This window comes from Hyperoodon ampullatus (assembly GCF_949752795.1).
Source record: "Hyperoodon ampullatus genome assembly, chromosome: 10".
NCBI lineage: Eukaryota > Metazoa > Chordata > Mammalia > Artiodactyla > Ziphiidae > Hyperoodon > Hyperoodon ampullatus.
Genome location: NC_136923.1, coordinates 70,602,726 through 70,620,312, shown reverse-complemented (window position 1 = coordinate 70,620,312; position 17,587 = coordinate 70,602,726). Strand labels below are relative to the sequence as shown.

At 38.9% G+C, this 17,587-nt stretch overlaps 1 protein-coding gene across 1 annotated transcript in view; it reads right to left on the bottom strand.

Annotated features, from left to right (window-relative positions):
• DNAH8 (dynein axonemal heavy chain 8) overlaps positions 1-17,587 on the bottom strand; it is a gene marked incomplete at both ends in the record, with an annotated part of 333,524 nt that overhangs the window by 140,724 nt on the left and 175,213 nt on the right. Inside the window, 5 exons of the mRNA XM_079713152.1 lie at positions 3,824-3,933; positions 8,582-8,795; positions 15,289-15,411; positions 16,219-16,353; positions 17,268-17,410. Coding sequence (XP_079569278.1) covers positions 3,824-3,933; positions 8,582-8,795; positions 15,289-15,411; positions 16,219-16,353; positions 17,268-17,410 — 725 coding nt within the window. The remainder of the gene's footprint in view (positions 1-3,823; positions 3,934-8,581; positions 8,796-15,288; positions 15,412-16,218; positions 16,354-17,267; positions 17,411-17,587) is intronic.

Genomic DNA, 17,587 nt, shown 5'->3' with positions numbered 1-17,587 from the left:
CATTCCTAATCATTATTAACCTTATTAGTGTGTATACGGAAATACATCATAACAAAACACTGAGTGTGAGCTGGCTGTCATTCAGTTAAGAATAATGAATGTTCACGTCTAAAGTCAATAATGATCATCTTCTATAGATGGCTTTGATTAAGGTCCTGAGTGCATTTGGATTTCCACAAATACATTCGTTTATCATGATCTAGATTTCACTTATGGATCCAGACTCAGTCAACATGTTTTCATATATCTGTATATCTGCAATAAATTGGCAGGCAATTCTGACATACTGCTATAATTACTTGGTGGTTTTTGTGAGTTTTGCTTGTTTATTTGAACACTAATTTACTTATTATTTCTACCCACTTCTAGAATCCAAATAGACAAAGCTATAACATGACACAGTCCACATTCTTATAAAGAGAGGTACCAGTTAAGGGATAAATTTGAGGTGTTAGGTGTGAGAAGTATTGCTGGCCAAGTGTAAAGATTGTAATTGATACCATCAGCATCATTTTTGAAAGTGAAACAATGATAACTCTGGAGATATAAAGCAGACTCCCTACATGACTAATTCAGGAAAGCAAATGCTTTCTTTAGTACCTATTCATGGAATATGTCCTTTCTATATGGAAAAAGTACCCTATTGAGTTTGTAGAGTAATTTCTACAGGCTAATTCACAGTGCAAGTTAAAACAGCAGGTAGCAAGAGGAGATATAGAATAAAGAGAAGTGTTATGCTAGCAATCACCTTTCAATTTCCCTCTTTGCTCTCAGTTCCATTCCAAGCTAAAATGTTCATTCTACTCACGAAAATGTAAAGCGTGCACGTATATTACAAATATGCAAAAATAAAGGGATAAGGCTATGTGAAATATTGCTTTTTTTTCTTTCCTGTAAAAGACTGCAGCTAAGATGGCAGCCGTTGGCAACTGAAGCAATTATTCAGTAGAACTAAATAAAGTCCTTTCTTTCCCTTTTCTTCTCATTTATTAACCTGCTTCTTTCCTTATCTTCCAACATTTCCTTTTAACTTTTGTCAGCTTCTTTCTTTTCTCACCTGCTTCTGCTTTAAAGCCATGTAAAGTAATATAAAGTGATATACAAGGCATGAGTGGATTAAAGGAGTGCTTTGTGGAAATGAGAAATCTGAAGAAAAGATACAAAGAAGGCTGCTTATTTGGGGTTGAGGAGAGGAGGAAGATTCATTCATTTTTTGAGTGAATGACTATTTTTGAGCACCTCCCACTACGCTTACAAAGATACCATGGTAAATAGCACAGCTAAATCTGCTGCCATCAGGAACCTTCTATTCGAGTGGGAGAGCCTGACAATAAATAAGAAACAAATACATTGATAAACAGATAGGCAAATAATAATGATAAAAGTCATGGTTAGAAGAAATGAAGTAGAGTCAGGAGACAGATAATGCCTGTGATGGGGTCGTGGACAGTTATTTTAGAGGGAATGATCCCAGAAACCCTCTCTGAAGGTAAAAATAATGAGAAAGAGTCAAACAAAGTATAATGGCCCAGAGGCATGAAAAACTTGGGGTGTTCAAGGAACAGGGAGAAGGGCAGCATGGCTGGAGCAAAACGATGGAAGGGAAGAGGAGTAAGCAGGGGCCGACTCAGGGTGAGTTTCACAGGCCAGAGCTAGGCATTGTGTTTCACTGCAAGTGTAACTGGGAATCTACTGGTGGTTTAAGAAGGAATGATGATCTCTGATGTGCTTTTTTTTTTTCTTTTTTTTTTTGCGGTACGCGGGCCTCTCACTGTTGTGGCCTCTCCCGTTGCGGAGCACAGGCTCCGGATGCGCAGGCTCAGTGGCCATGGCTCACAGGCCTAGCCGCTCCGTGGCATGTGGGATCTTCCCGGACCGGGGCACGAACCCGTGTCCCCTGCATCGGCAGGCGGACTCTCAACCACTGCACCACCAGGGAAGCCCTGATGTGCTTTTTAAAAAGCATTTTAGGACTGTGTAAAGAACAGATTCTAGGAGGGCAAGAAGAAAGCAAGGAGACTGGTTAGGAAGTCGCTGCATGGTCCAGAGGGCAGGTGATGGACCAGGAAGGGTGATCACAGTGAGATGGCAATAAATGCTCAGCTTCCGTATATATTTTGAAAGCCTGGTTACTGAGACTTGCTGATGGATTGGATGTAAGGAATAAGAGAGACAAATCAAGGATGGAGCCCTGTATTTTAGCCTGAGAAGCAGGATAATTGATACAAAATTCTGAGGGAGGATCATACTTATGAACATGTTAACTTTGAGATGGTTATTAGACATCAAAGCGGTGGTGTCTACTAAGCTGTTAGAAACAAGTCAGGGGACTTCCCAGACTTGGGTCCAGTGGTTAAGACTCTGCGCTTCCAATGAAGGGGGTGCAGGTTCGATCCCTGGTCAGGGAACTAAGATCCCACATACTCTGCACAGTGAGGCTAAAAAAATTTTTTAAAAGAAAGAAACAAGTCTAGAGCCAGGCAAAGAGGCCTGGGATGGAAGTGCTGATTTTGAACTCATCAGCACAGAGATGGTGTTTAAAGCCATGAAGCTGGATGAGGCTACCTGAGTACGAATGGAGGTAGAGATGAGGTCCCAACATGGAGATCAAGTGCACTCCAGTATTTAGAGGAGGGGAAAGAGTGGGGACTTAGAAAAGGTAGCCAGTGAGGTAGGAAGAAAACCAAGAGCAAGAGGCCCTCCTGAAGCCAAGTGAAGAAAGTGTTTAGAGGGATCATTTACGTCAAATGCTGCTAAAGCTTCAGGTCAGAGGAAGAAGAAACCAACCCTTGGATTTGGCAAGACTGAGGAATTTGGTGACCTTGATGAGAGCAGTGGAAATGAAAACTTGTACAAAACGGGTTAAAGAGGTAAAGAAATGTGAGGAAGTGAAGCTGATAAACATTCATAAAACAAAAGAAGCTTTGACGGAAAGCTACCAGGAAGGCCAAAGCTTTCCAGAAAAATATGTATATGGGCACATTAAATTGAACAATAGCCCCACTGGAAAATAGATGGACCTTACCACAGAAAATTATCTCAGACACTCAGACCTTCTGAAACTCCATGCTGGAGCTTCCCCAGGACATAAGCTTCTGCCCAGATGGTGTGTGAGTGGCCAAACGAATGTATAGTGAACTATGGTATTTAATCCTCATCTCCTTCACCAATTTTTTTTAGAAAATATATCAATCTTGTCTGTTTTTTTTTTTTCAAATCTCAGACCTACCCTTAATTGCTTTTTCATGAGTCTGCCTTCAGACATCTGGTGACAGCCTCGATGCTTACTGAGTTTTACTTAGGGCACTGACTTCTGTATTAAAATCTAGACAATTTTGTTGAGTACATTCCATCCATTTACTAATTCATGCTCCACCTCAGAGAAATCCACAAGTTGGACTTTAAGTCTTGGTTAGTTAAGAATATCTGGAAATCCATGTATTCCCTCAGTCAGTGAACATCTGAGTATCTGACACAGTTTGGTTTTTGGCAGCAGGTAGGGAAGACAGACATACAAAGAGTTACAAATCAGAGTAACAAGTGGAAAAGCAGTGTTCTCATTTCAGCAAAACTCTACTTTATCCTGGATGCCGTGTCTGGTTTACAGTAATATCTCATACATATGGAAAGCATCATTCAGTCAGAATATTCACTCCCTGGAAGGAAAAGGTGTCATAAATCTACTTCAGCACCTAATTTGTCTTTTCCAGAAAAACACTACTACCCATGATGTGATGATAACTTCATGAGCCATGAGGTGAGAACTAGGCTGAATAATTGTTGACTTTTTTTTTCTGATTATTGACAACAGATGATTCTGTACCTTAGTCCACTGCCACAGCACTCTGCTCGCTGAAACCAAATTCACAATCATCTCACATATTTCGGGTTTGAACTTTCTGCAAGGATCAAAATACCCACAGCCAATAACTCCTGAAAAATAAACAAGATTGAAGGTATGAGCTTACTATAAGATCACAAGGTACATGTTTATGTCAGTGAATAAATCAATACAAGATGACTAAGCTAGGTGATGTGAAGAATTTCTCTCAAGGAATCAGCTAAGACTGGCAGTCAGCAATGGGGCTAGCAAAGCTTAGTATGCAGTGATAAGCATTTTATATGTATTAACTCCTTTAATCCTCCCAACATCCTATGAGGAAGAAGCTGAGGTAGATATTATTATTATTCCCATTTTCTTATTTATATTTTTATTCAAGTATAGTCAACATATAATATTTTGGTATTTTCAGGTGTACAACATAGTGATTCAAATTTAAAACATCACACTGGTCAGAATGGCCATCATCAAAAAGTTTACACATAATAAATGCTGGAGAGGGTGTGGAGGAAAAGGAACCCTCCTACACTGTTGGTGGGAATGTAAATTGGTGCAGCCACTATAGTGAACAGTATGGAGGTTCCTTAAAAAACTAAAAATAGGGTTACCATATGATCCATCAATCCCACTCCTGTGCATTTATCCAGGGAAAACCACAATTCAAAAAGATACATGCACCCCAATGTTCATAGCAGCACTATTTATAATAGCCAAGACATGGAAGCAATCTAAGTGTCTACTGACAGATGAATGGATAAAGAAGATGTGGTATGTATATACAATGGAATATTACTCAGCCATCAAAAAGAATGAAATAATGCCATTTGCAGCAACATGGATGGAACTAGAGATCACCATACTAAGTGAAGTAAGCCAGGCAAAGACAAATAACATATGATATTGCTATATTGGAATCTAAAAAACATGATACAAATGAACTTATATACAAAACAGAAATAGACCCACACAAACAGAAAACAAACTTAAGGTTACCAGGGGGGAAATGGTGGGGAGGGATAAATTGGGAGACTTGGATTGATATATACACACTATCACATATAAAATAGATAACTAATAAGGACCTACTGTATAGCATAGGGAACTATACTCAACATTTTATAATAACCTAAAAAGGAAAAGAAACAGAAAAAAATAGATATATATGCATGCATAACTGAAGCACTTTGCTGTACACCTGAAACTAACACAACATTGCAAATCAACTATACCTCAATTAAAGAAATGATCACCACAGTAAGTCTAGTAGCCATTTGTCACTATACAAAATTATTACTATATTACTGACTATATTCCTAATTCTGTGTATTATATCCCTGTGACTTATTTATTTTATAACGGGAAGTTTATACCTCTGAATCCCCTTCACCTATTTCACTCAATTTTCCCATTCTCCTCCCCTCTGGCAACCACCTGTTTGTTCTCTGTATCTATGAGTCTGTTTCTGTTTTGTTTTGTTTGTTCATTTGTTTTGTTTTCCAGATTCCATGTATAAGTGAGACCATAGGTATTTGTCTTTCTCTGTCTGACATGACTTGCCATTTGTGACAACACAGATGGACCTAGAGGTTATTATTATTCCCATTTTAATATGAGTTTAGTAACTTGCCCAAGGTCACCCACCTTGTGTGTGGGTGAATCTGAGGTTTGAACCCAGGAAACCTGGCTCTGGAACCTGTAAAACAGCCCTCAGTCTGAAGAGTAGAAGAGCTGGAAAAGAACTTAGAGACTACTTCCTCATCTTACAGATAAGGAGACCAGGCACAGACAAGTAAAGCAAACTGTTCAAGTTCACACAGATTGGTTGTTGACAGAAGTGAAATCAGGACCCCCATATCTCCTGACCTGCAGTCAGCCAACACCTTGGCCTGGGTGGTGATGTAATGGTTCCTAGGAAACACCCAACACAGCGACAATCTGACCTAATCACCCTCAAGAACTACTGTGTTATAGACTGTTCCTGAAGTCCCAAAATGTGTTTGGTGTTAGACTGCAAAAACAGATTTAACTCTACTTCGTCCCTGTGAGACTATATGTTGAGCAGTATGTTCAGTTCTGAGCACGGTATTTTCAGAGGAAAATGAATACGAATATCTGCTCAGAGACACATAGCAGGTTTATGAAGGGTGGGTCAGCTAAAGAAACTGGGTTTCATTCACATAGACCAAAGAAGAGCAGCCTTGAGGGAACGTGAAATTATCCAAAGTCATGGTTGGTTGTGCTAGATGCTTGTAAGGCCTTTTTGCTTCCTGAAATCCTATGATTCTAGACCTCCAGCTTCCTGTGGCACAAATGTGTTATATATGAAGCATGGGATGTGGAATCAGAAAACAGAATCAGCATCACACGTTTGCCATGCACTAGCTATATGGCCTTAATTGGGCAGTTATTTTACTTCTCTGAGCCTCAGTTTCTGGTTTGTTTCCATATCTCATTTTCAATATTAATCATATCAAAGAGTGTATAAAAGTTTAACAAATAATCAAACACTCACATACAGCCACTAGACTGAGGAATACAACATTGTCTGAGTACATTAGAAGCCTCTTTTTTCCAATCCCTCCTCCCTCCAGAGGTAGACAGGGCTCTGACTTGGTGAGAATCAGTAACTCGCTTTTCCAAAGAAAAGCTTTGGCACTTACATTCTTGAACTTTAACCTTTTCCTTTTAACTTTAATTTTTGAAATTTAATTTAATGGAATGTTATATGTTCCTCTGTGATGCTTTTTTCCCCTTAACATTGTATTTCTGGGCTTCATCCATGTTGAAGCATGTAGCTGTGTTTGTTCACATTCACTGCTCTAGAGCATTACATGGTGCACCCACGCCACAATGTATTTATCCGACTTTACTGTCAGTACATAATTGGGTTACTTCAAGGTTTTTGCTGTCAGGAACACTGTTCTATGAACCTTCTTGTGTATGTCTTTTGGTGCACATGTGAAAAATCAACTACAGATGGGTTAAGGACTCAAATACGGAAGGCAAAACTATATAACGTTTGGAAGGAAACATAGGCAAACACCTGTATGACCTCTGGGTAGGAGAGGACTTCTTAAATGAGACTCATAAAGCACAACCATGAAGGAAGAAAATGGTGAACTGGTATATACTTGGAAGTGGAATGGAGGTGAGTATGCACATGTTTTACTACCAGTAATAATGTCCAGTCATTATGAAGGGCTCATAGCAATTTATACTCCCACCAGGAGGGGAGAGAGTCTCAGTTGCTTTACATTTTCACCAATGCCTGATTTTTTTGTCAGAATTTTTCATTTTTGCAAATCTAGTGGTTATAAAATGGTTTTCTTCCTGGTGTTTTAAATTTCCGTATTCCTGAATTCTAATGTTTATCATCTTTACCTTTGTTTATTAGTCATATGGTTTCCTCTTCTTAAAGTGCCTGGCTTTTGGTCCATGTTTATATTAGGATGTTTGTTTTTTAACTGATTGATTCTTTGGATTTCTTGAAGTATTCAGATTACTGAGTTTTTTGCTTTGTTACATGTGTTGAAATTTTTTTCTTCCACTTTGCAACTTGTCTTTTTTCTACTTTTAATGTTGCTTTTTTAAAATATAAATTTATTTATTTTATTTACTTTTGTCTGCGTTGGGTCCTCATTGCTCTGCGCAGGCCTTCTCTAGTTGTGGCGAGCGGGGGGCCACACTTCGCCATGGTGTGTGGGTCTCTCATCACAGTGGCCTCTCTTGTTGCGGAGCACAGGCTCCAGGCATGCGGGCCTCAGCAGTCATGGCACGTGGGCTCGGTAGTTGTGGCTTGCAGGCTCTAGAGCGCAGGCTCAGTAGTTGTGGCGCACGGGCTTAGTTGCTCTGCAGCATGTGGGATCTTCCCAGACCAGGGCTTGAACCCATGTCCCCTGCATTGGCAGGCGGATTCCCCAACCACTGCACCACCAGGGAAGCCCTAATGTTGCTTTTTAACTGAACAAAAGCTCTTAATTTTAATGTAGTCAAATTTATCATTTTCTTCCTTTATGGTCTATGCTCTCTGAGTCTCATTTGAGAGGTTCTTTCCTACCCAGAGATCATTCCGATATTTTCCTATATTTTCTTCCATTGTTTTACAGCTTTGCCTTCCATATTTAAATCTTTAATCCTTCTGTATTGATTTTATGCTTGGTGTGAGGCAGGGGTCCAATTTCAATTATTTTCACATAAGAATTACTAAATATCCCAGTACCATTTCTTGAAAGTCTGCCTTTCTCTTCTGATCTACAGTACTTGCTATGTCAAATAATTAATGACCACATATGCATGGGTCAGTTTCTCTTATATGTCTTCATGCACATAATTTTAATGGAATGGTTTACGTGAGCCTAAATTTGGTGTTAAAATATCATTTTCATTAACATAGCAAAGTGCTACATTTGACTTAGTATATTATGTTGTTAACCTCTGATCAATGGGCTATCATTCATTAGCCCAAATTTCTCTGATTAATCATGTCAAGAAAACCAAAACACAAAGGTTTGCTTACCTCTGAAGCCAACCTTCAACAAGGCTATTTCTAAATATCCCTGAGTCTTACAATAGGCTATAAACATGAGTCTTCTTAGTATTTAGTCCCTGGTATTTAGCTCTCCATTTCGGATATTTAATCCCTACTTCTGACAGGGCCTTTTTATCTCTTAAATAAGGTTTTGCATGGTTTATGTCCATTACGTAATGCAATAAAAAATTAAACACCAAGAATAGTCGTACCAAAAATTTTGTCTATTGAAGCATTTGAAGGCAATGTGCAATTAAACACAGTAAACTGTCTTTTCAAACGTTGCGGAATATCATTTCGACCACCTCCAGGGTGGATCATTGCCGCTATGAGCTGTACGTCAACAATAGTAGTGAAATCTCCAGGCTTATCCAAGCTGTACATTCCTTCCATTTCCATCATTTGTCGCACAATCTCGTTAGTTATCTGGAATTTTATATAGTAACATTTTAGTAACACATCACTATCATTTCCTCCAAAGCTCCTATAAAATAGTACAGATGAGATCAGAAGAAAACGCTCAACTTTTATCAATGAAGTGTTTGTGAATGTTGCCTTCAAGGCAATTTGACTTAAATGATACCACCCATAAACCCTAAACTGTAAGTTGAATATGTCTGGTGCAAACCCAATGCACTCTTTACCACGCTGATAAATCTAGATCAGAGAGTTACAGAATATTTGGTACAATTACAAGAGTTCTCAGGTTACAAGTTTTACTATAGTTTTATATCTTTCACACTCCACATTCAACTGTTTGAAATACCTTAAATCAGAAAATGGGATAGTTTTACTCCTGAATGTTTTGGTATTGGATTTTACATCCTTATCTTTCTTCTCTGTAGCCTCTACCACTGCTAACATTCCCCCATATTGAAATTTTTTCCTCTCTTGTTTTTAGAGGCTCAGTTCTTACCAGGCTTATCTTGAGACCTTGGATCACTTCCCAAGCCATTCTTTCTCCATTCATCCCTCAAATGTAACTCTTATACAGGGTTCCATCCTTGGCTCTTTTCTATTTCAGGGGATGCCATCTCAACCCTATATCCTAAAGAATCTCAACTCTGTAACTCTAGCTTCAGATTCTCTTCTAAACTCCACACCTGTATATCCAAATTCCTATTGGGCATCTTTGAGTGGAAGACACACAAGCCCCTGTAATATGACACTCTTTCATTCAAGAAACATTTAATGAATCACTACTCTGTGTCTGGCTCTGTTGTAACATAGACAAAAATCCCTGTCTTCATGGAGCATACGTTCTTGTGGTGGGAGACAAAATGTACACATGCATGCCTGTATGTATGTATGTGTGTAAATAAAATGGTATAAGTCCTTTGGAGAAAATAAAGCAGAGAAAGGAAATAGGCAGTGCTCAGGGATGCAACTGAATATGGAAGCAGGAAAGGCTTCATCTCACATGACATATAACCAAAGACTTGAAGGAAGTGAGAAAGCAAACCACTCAGATATCTAGGAGAAAAGCATTCCAGGCAGAGGAAACAGCAAATGAAGAGGCTCTGAGTGAATGTTATACCCAGTGTGTACAAGGATCAGTAAATGTGGTTGGAGAATCATGGGGAGATGATATCAAACAGTGTAGGGTCTTTAGATCTCAGGAAGGATTTTGGCTTTTATATGCTACATGTCTCACGGGAGGATTTTGAGCAGAGGAGTGTGACACACCATCTGACACATTTTTTGTTTGTTTGTTTGTTTTGGCTGTGTTGGGTCTTTTTTGCTGCCCGTGGGCTTTCTCTAGTTGCGGTGAGCAGGGGCTACTCTTTGTTGCAGTGCACAGGCTTCTCATTGTGGTGGTTTCTCTTGCTGCGGAGCACGGGCTCTAGGTGTGCGGGCTTCAGTAGTTGCGGCATGCAGGCTCAGTAGTTGTGACTTGTGGGCTCTAGAGCGCAGGCTCAGTAGTTGTCGCACACGGGCTTAGTTGATCCACAGCATGCGGGATCTTCCCGGACCAGAGATCAAACCCGTGTCCCCTGCATTGGCAGGTGGGTTAACCACTGCATCATGAGGGAAGTCCTCTGACACATGTTTTAACTGGTTGCTGATATGAGGATAGATTGAGAGGGGCAAGGGAAATGGGGAGACAATGAGGAGGGATGTGTAATGATCAAGAAGACAGATGGTGGCTCACATCAGGTGTTAGCAATGGAGTGATGAGCAGCAGTCAAATCTTGGATATAGTTTGAAGATGGAGCCGACATGATTTCCTAACAGGCTGAATGTGGAGTTGCTATTTCTTGAGATGGAGAAGACTGTTGGAGGAGCAGGTTTAGGGAGTAACAGGAATTTAGTTTTGGACATGTTAAGCTTGAGATCCAACTAGACATCCTTAATTGGATTTAAAAAGTCTGAATTCAGGGTCTTTTCATCTTATAGATGATATCTAAATATGCCTCCTCTCTCCTCACCTTACAGGAACTGCTAAGAGGTCTATCTGCCCTGGATCCCTGATGAATGGGAGAGGAAAAGGGAAAGAAAAAAGAAAAAGAAGTCTTCCCTGGGAGGTTGTAGCCTCAGAATGACACTTGCACAGACTTGCACCATGGGTATGCATAGCCTAAGTGAGCCAGAGACTTTCAAATATTAACCTTGCTTTGAGATGATCCTGACTGAATAAGTGCTTAAGGATCTGACAGAAGAAAACTCAGACCTGTCTGGTTGAGGACACATTCATCCTAGGCTTTAAGAAACAGCCACAGGTAATTTTTTAAGGGCAATGACCTGGCAAGCAGTCAAAGGTACTTACAGAAAACAAGACAGTTTGAACGTGAACAAGAACTATTAAAACAACAGAGAACAGAAACAGACCCATATAGACTTCAGATGCTGAAATTAACAGACATAGACTTTAAAACAACTATGCTCAACATGTTTAAAGAAATAGACAATGATTTGAAAATATATGCAAGGAATAAAAATGACAACGCATTTGAAAGAAAATAAGAATCAAATAGCAACTGAAATTAAAACTCAGTGGATGAATTTGACAGCAGATTGGACAACGCAGAGAAGAAAATTAGTGAGATGGATGATAGGAGAGGAGAAATTATCTAGACTAAGTATTGGAGAGAGAAAAAGCTGGGAAGTATAGAAAAAGAGGACAGAAACATAGAGGGCAAAGAAGAAAGTCTAATATACATTTGGAGTTTGATAAGAAGGGAAAGAAAGTGAGGCAGAGGCAATATTTGTAGAGGTAAGAACTGGGAATTTTCTAGAACTGACACAAGAGACCAAACCACAGATTCATGAGTCCCAGTGAATCCCAAGCAAATAAATACAAATAAATCTACACCAAGGAACATAGTTCGAAAAAGAAAAAGTTACAGGAAAGTAAGGCAACAAGTGAGAAAAAGCAGATTAATTTCAGAGGTGCAATGACTAAGTGGTAGTTGACTTCTCAACAGCAACAAGGAAAACAGAAGACAGGAATCATATATTTAAAGTGATGAAAGAAAATAACTGCCAACCTACATTTTTCTATCCAGCAACATCTTTCAAATAAAGAGGATGAAATAAAGACTTCTGCAGACCAAACAAACAAACAAAAAAACTAAGGGTTTGTCACTAAAAGATTTTCTCCTAAGGAAGTTCTAAGAATGAATAAAGAGTAAAAAAAAAGTGGTAAGTAAGTGTGTAATGCAAACAAAGAGTGAATATATAAAACAGTAAAAAATAATGCCTCATGGGAGTTCACTTTAAAAATAGATATAGATGACCAAAACGCACATGAAAAGATGCTCAACATCACTGATTATTAGAGAAATGCAAATCAAAACTACAATGAGGTATCACCTCACACTGGTCAGAATGGCCATCCTCAAAAAAAAATCTACAAACAATAAATGCTGGAGAGGGTGTGGAGAAAAGGGGAACCCTCCTACACTGTCGGTGGGAATGTAAATTGGTACAGCCACTATGGAGAACAGTATGGAGGTTCCTTAAAACACTAAAAATAGAGCTATCATATGATCCTGCAACCCCACTCCTGGGCATATATCAGAAGAAAACCATAATTTGAAAAGACACATGCACCCCAGTGTTTACTGCAGCACTATTTACAATAGCCAGGACATGGAAGCAACCTAACTGTCCATCAGCAGAGGAATGGATAAAGAAGATGTGCTACATATATACAATGGAATATTACTCAGCCATAAAAGAGAACAAAATGATGCCATTTGCAGTAACACGTGGACCGAGAGGTGTCATACTGAGTGAAGTAAGTCAGACAGAGAAAGACAAATATCATGATATCACTTATATGCAGAATCTTAAAAAATGATACAAATGAACTTATTTACAAAACAGAAATAGAGTCACAGACGTAGAAGACAAACTTATAGTTACCAGTGGGGAAATGCGGGGAGGGATAAATTGGGAGATTGGGATTGACATATACATACTACTATACATAAAATAGATAACTAATAAGGACCTACTGTATATAGCACAGGGAACTCTACTCAATACTCTGTAACGACCTCTATGGGATAAGAATATAAAGAAGAGTGGATATATGTATATGTATAACTGATTCACTTTGCTGTACACCTGAAACTAACACAACATTGTAAATCAACTATAGTCCAATAAAAAAATTTAAAAAAATAAATAAAACTGGCATAACACAATATAAAGGTGAATAATATAATTTATGCTAATAAAAAATAAAAATAGAGGCATAGACTTAAAATACAAGTCAACAATAAAATTATAAATCAGAAGAAAGATAAAGGAAATTAAAGTGTTCAAAGGTCACTGGATATACAAAATGGGAAAGAAGTATTAGATTATCTTTATTTTTGATTATGTATGTAGGATGTACTGTCTAGGGTAATCACTAGAACACAGAAATTGACTGCAGTAAATGGATAGTAAGAAAAGGAAAAAAAAAATCAGTGTCCTCAGTGGAATAGGAAGAAGGCTGTAGCACTTCATGCTCAGCTGAGGGCAAGGAAATGAAGGTGTCCAAGGTCTGAGAAAAAGGCGGTATGAAAGGAATCTGAATGTAAATGTAGGATAGGAATAGACAGGATAAAGATATATAACACAAAACATGCAGTATAATTGCTGGGTAGTATTATGAGCTCAGTTGAGGTCCATAATCATGATTTTAAAGTGATTTTAAGCAGTATTGTGTGTTTTGCTCCAGCCAAGTTTGGCTGCATAGGTGCAGGTAGCTGGTGAGCAAAGAGGCTTAACAAGGATTTAATGTGGTTAAGGCTTTCACAGATGAGTAGAGGGTGCTTGCTACCGTGATTATAATGATGGATTATGGAATTTTAGCTGGAAAGGAAGGAAGTGAGGAAATGAGAAGAAATGAAGGAGAATTTAATGATGGTAGGAACAATGGCTGGTAGCTCCATCTGTAGTCTGGGTAGTAGAGGGAATGAGCTACAGAGTGTGGACATGGTGATCAGAGAATAAAATGCTTGAAATTGAGATAAGGAAGGGATCACAGTTACTGATAATGACAAGGTGTAGGGTACGACTGCATGAATGAGTAATTTCAGACGGAGTGGAAGACATGATCATTGGAGGAGTTGAGGTCAAGGAACTAAGAGGTCAAGATCATGTATGTAGATATTGTTTGGCATCACTGAGAATTATGACAAGCAGGACTGGCTGCATAATTTGTGAGGCTCAGGACAAAATGAAAATTCAAGTGTCTTTACTCAAAAATCATTATTAGGAATTTCAAGACAGTGACAGCAGAGCATTAAACCACGCGCAAGTTCCTCTGAAGTGTGAATCCCTCTGCAATGGCACACTGTGCACACCATGAAGCTGGCCCTGGAGACTGGGACAGCCCTGGAGAGAGTAACAGTCATCCGGGGACTGAAATCTTCGGGGAGGGACGGGTGTGACCCAAGGGTCCAAGATGACTGCAACAACATGTGGGTGTGAGGTCAGAGTGATAGGTTTTCAGGGAAGAGGGCAATGAGAACGGAGAAGGACATCTCCCTCACCTGCAGGTGAGAAGTCTGCAGGGAAAGCAGCATCCTGGGTTTCATTAGAGCAAGAAGGTGAGGGAAAAGCTCAGAGAGGAAGCTGAATTTACAGGGGATTTTGTGGATGAACCATGGCTTCCAAGGTCACACAGAAAGTTTTCAGGAGTGGGGAAAGTAGGAGATGAGGCCAGACAAGGGCCAAGCAGAACTGATGGGGATTAGCATCAGGATGAGCATGGACAGACCCGGGAGTCCTGACATCCTGGTGATGGCTGAGGTGAACCAGGATAAAGGGTGGAAGAGATGTGACGGGTCCTGGTGGGCTCTAGATGGATGGTGTTGATGAGGCAGTAGACGGTGGTGGGAGGACATGTTGGGGATCCCACCAGGAACAGGCAGAACCCTGGCAGCAACTGTGAGGTCCTCTAAGGAGAGTGAGTCTGGGGATGACAGACGATCACAAGTAGGACAGTGGTGCATGACAGAGTTTTGGGTTTTTTTCAGAATTGTTTTCTGAGAATTCCCTGGTGGTCCAGTGGTTAGGACTCTGTGCTTCTACTGTAGGGGCACGGGTTCAATCCCTGGTGAGGGAACTAAGATCCCGCATACCGTGCGGCACAGCCAAAAAAAAAAAAAGTGTTTTCTAAACATCAGGTACTCCTGGGAGAGAGTATATAGAGTGGGAAATAAGAGAACAAAGATAAAACCCTGGGGAAAGGAAGAAAGAAGCCAGAAAGTACATTGAAATCAAGCAGCCAGAGAGGCAGAAGGGAGTGTTGGGGGAAAGCATATAGGGATTTCAAGAAGGAAGAATGTCATCTATAACCAAGAAGCCAAAAAAGACTGAGAATTGTTACTAGGCTTAATAAAGTGACAGTTATTGATTTTTTCATATATAACTAAGAATACTGATTAAATATCATTTACATGAGATATTTTAGTCCTACCTGATCTCCCCATTCATTAATCATGGGCATATTAATATCATCAATAAATATAGTCATTTTTCTGCCTCCAGGTGGCCCATATGTGCTTCCCATCCTCTTATCCACATAGCTTTCAATTGTTCTCTAGAGAAAAGGAAATGGTGTCTTATGCATTACATTTCAATCCATTTATAAAAATGATGAACATGCTTTTCAGAGTAGAATATAATTGACTTATTTATTTAATATGTATAAATATTGTTATTAAAGTAAATATTGCAAACTTTAAAAAATAAGTTGTTGGAATATTAATCATTAATTTATATTAAAAGACACTCCAATGTTCAGCTTCAGCTTCAATATTAGGCCAAAACATGCTATTTGGATTTGGCCTCAGTGTCAGCCTTAGGAAGGTTAAACAGCTGAATGCCAACTTCAACACCAATTCTTTTGAGATATATATATATATATATATATATATATATATATATATATATATACATACACATACAGTCAGCCCTTCATATCCATGGCTTCCACATCCTTGGATTCAACCAACTTCCATCAAAAGTATTTGGGAAAAAAAATTCCAGGAAGTTCCAAAAAGCAAAACCTGAATTTGCCTCACACTGGAAACTATTTACTTAGCACTTACATTGCATTTACAACTTTACATAGAATTTACATTGTACAGGTATTGTAAGTAATCTAGAGATTATTTTGGAGAGTATGGAAGGATATGCACAGGTTACATGTAGACACTACCCATTTTATGTAAGTGACTAGAGCATCCACAGATTTTGACACCAGCAGGGATCCTGGCACTAGTCCCCCATGGATACTGAGGGACAACTATATATATATCAATGTTTTATTTGCATACAGATTTTATTGTATCAACCACTTAATATATTTAATATGATAATGACTACAGCAAGTGATGAGTTTTACCTGAAACATCATTGGTTCTGTGGCAGATGAAAAGTTTAGACTTTTAGATAACTGTATTTCAGGGTCATATTTTTTCAAATAGGCCTTAATCATTACAGTTTTTGCAGTTCCCTGCTCCCCCGTGAGTAAAACAGCCTGCAATCGTAAGATAATCATGTTGAAAGGTGTTATGTTTAGTTTTAAATATATTAAGGTTCTAGTAGCCATTCTTTCATTCTATAAACTAATACAATTAATTTTTGATTATTTTTAAGGATTAGACCTCCATCAAAATAAATCCTAGTGGAATTAAAGATTTAAATGCAAAATATATGCTACAAAAGTGCTGGAAGAAAGTGTGGGTGAGCAGTCACGTAACCACGGGAAGGACTTTGTAAGCAGATACCCACTTTCCTTAGCACGCTGGAAGTCAGCATTTTAGGGAAGATTGAGTTGGAGTGAATCTTGGGACCTGGAGTTCATTTGCCAAACAGGTTTCCCTGAAATGACACCACCTCTGGCCCCTTGTACTTTAATTTTTCCACCAATAGTTGTAAAAAGGGATGTGTTTCTTACATGGTTTGCAATCATCTAAGAAACTGAAAACTAAAATATTGCCTGCCATATCAGTAAATGAGGATGTTGCAGCCATCAAGCCATTACATTACAGCCACCCAGACGGTGCACCCTGAGGAGACTCAGGAAGAGAAAACACAGGATACTGGCCCCAGATAGCTGAGGTGCGTACCAAAGGGATGATTTCAGTGAGCCCAGCCTCTTGTATCTTCCCATACCCAGAAAAGTGCTAAATTCCTTAACTTGAGATATCTGGGGTTTTTTTCATTAACAGTAATTCTTTGATGTTCCAACTACCTGGTCTTCTGTTGCAAAAAATTCTGTATATTCTGGCTTCCCCCCACCCGCCTTGCCTCTTTGGAACACTTTTCTCAGTGCTATCTGAGATGCTGTGTCCCAGGCTTGAAGTCCTAAGAATGTCCACCAAATAAAACATAACTCTCAACTTTTAGGTTGTGCATTTTTTTTTCAGCTGACAAAACTATCAAACTTACTTTATGCTGTTTTGCAATGGTGTCTACCAAAAAATTTGTTCTAACATTGTCAACATTTGGAACCAAAATTGATGAATATTCCGGAACACTGTCAGTTGGATAATAATATGGCTGAAGTTTCTTACTCCAATGCTCCCAATCACCTATACAATAATTAAAACTGATCTTAATAAAACGGCATTCTTCAGAAGTTATCTCAATACAAAACACCAGTGCTATAAACAATTAACAGAAATATATAAATATTTAAAACATTTTTGTAAGACACATTAACATATCTGCTTATCTAATGTATGTGGCATTTGATAATTTAAATTTAT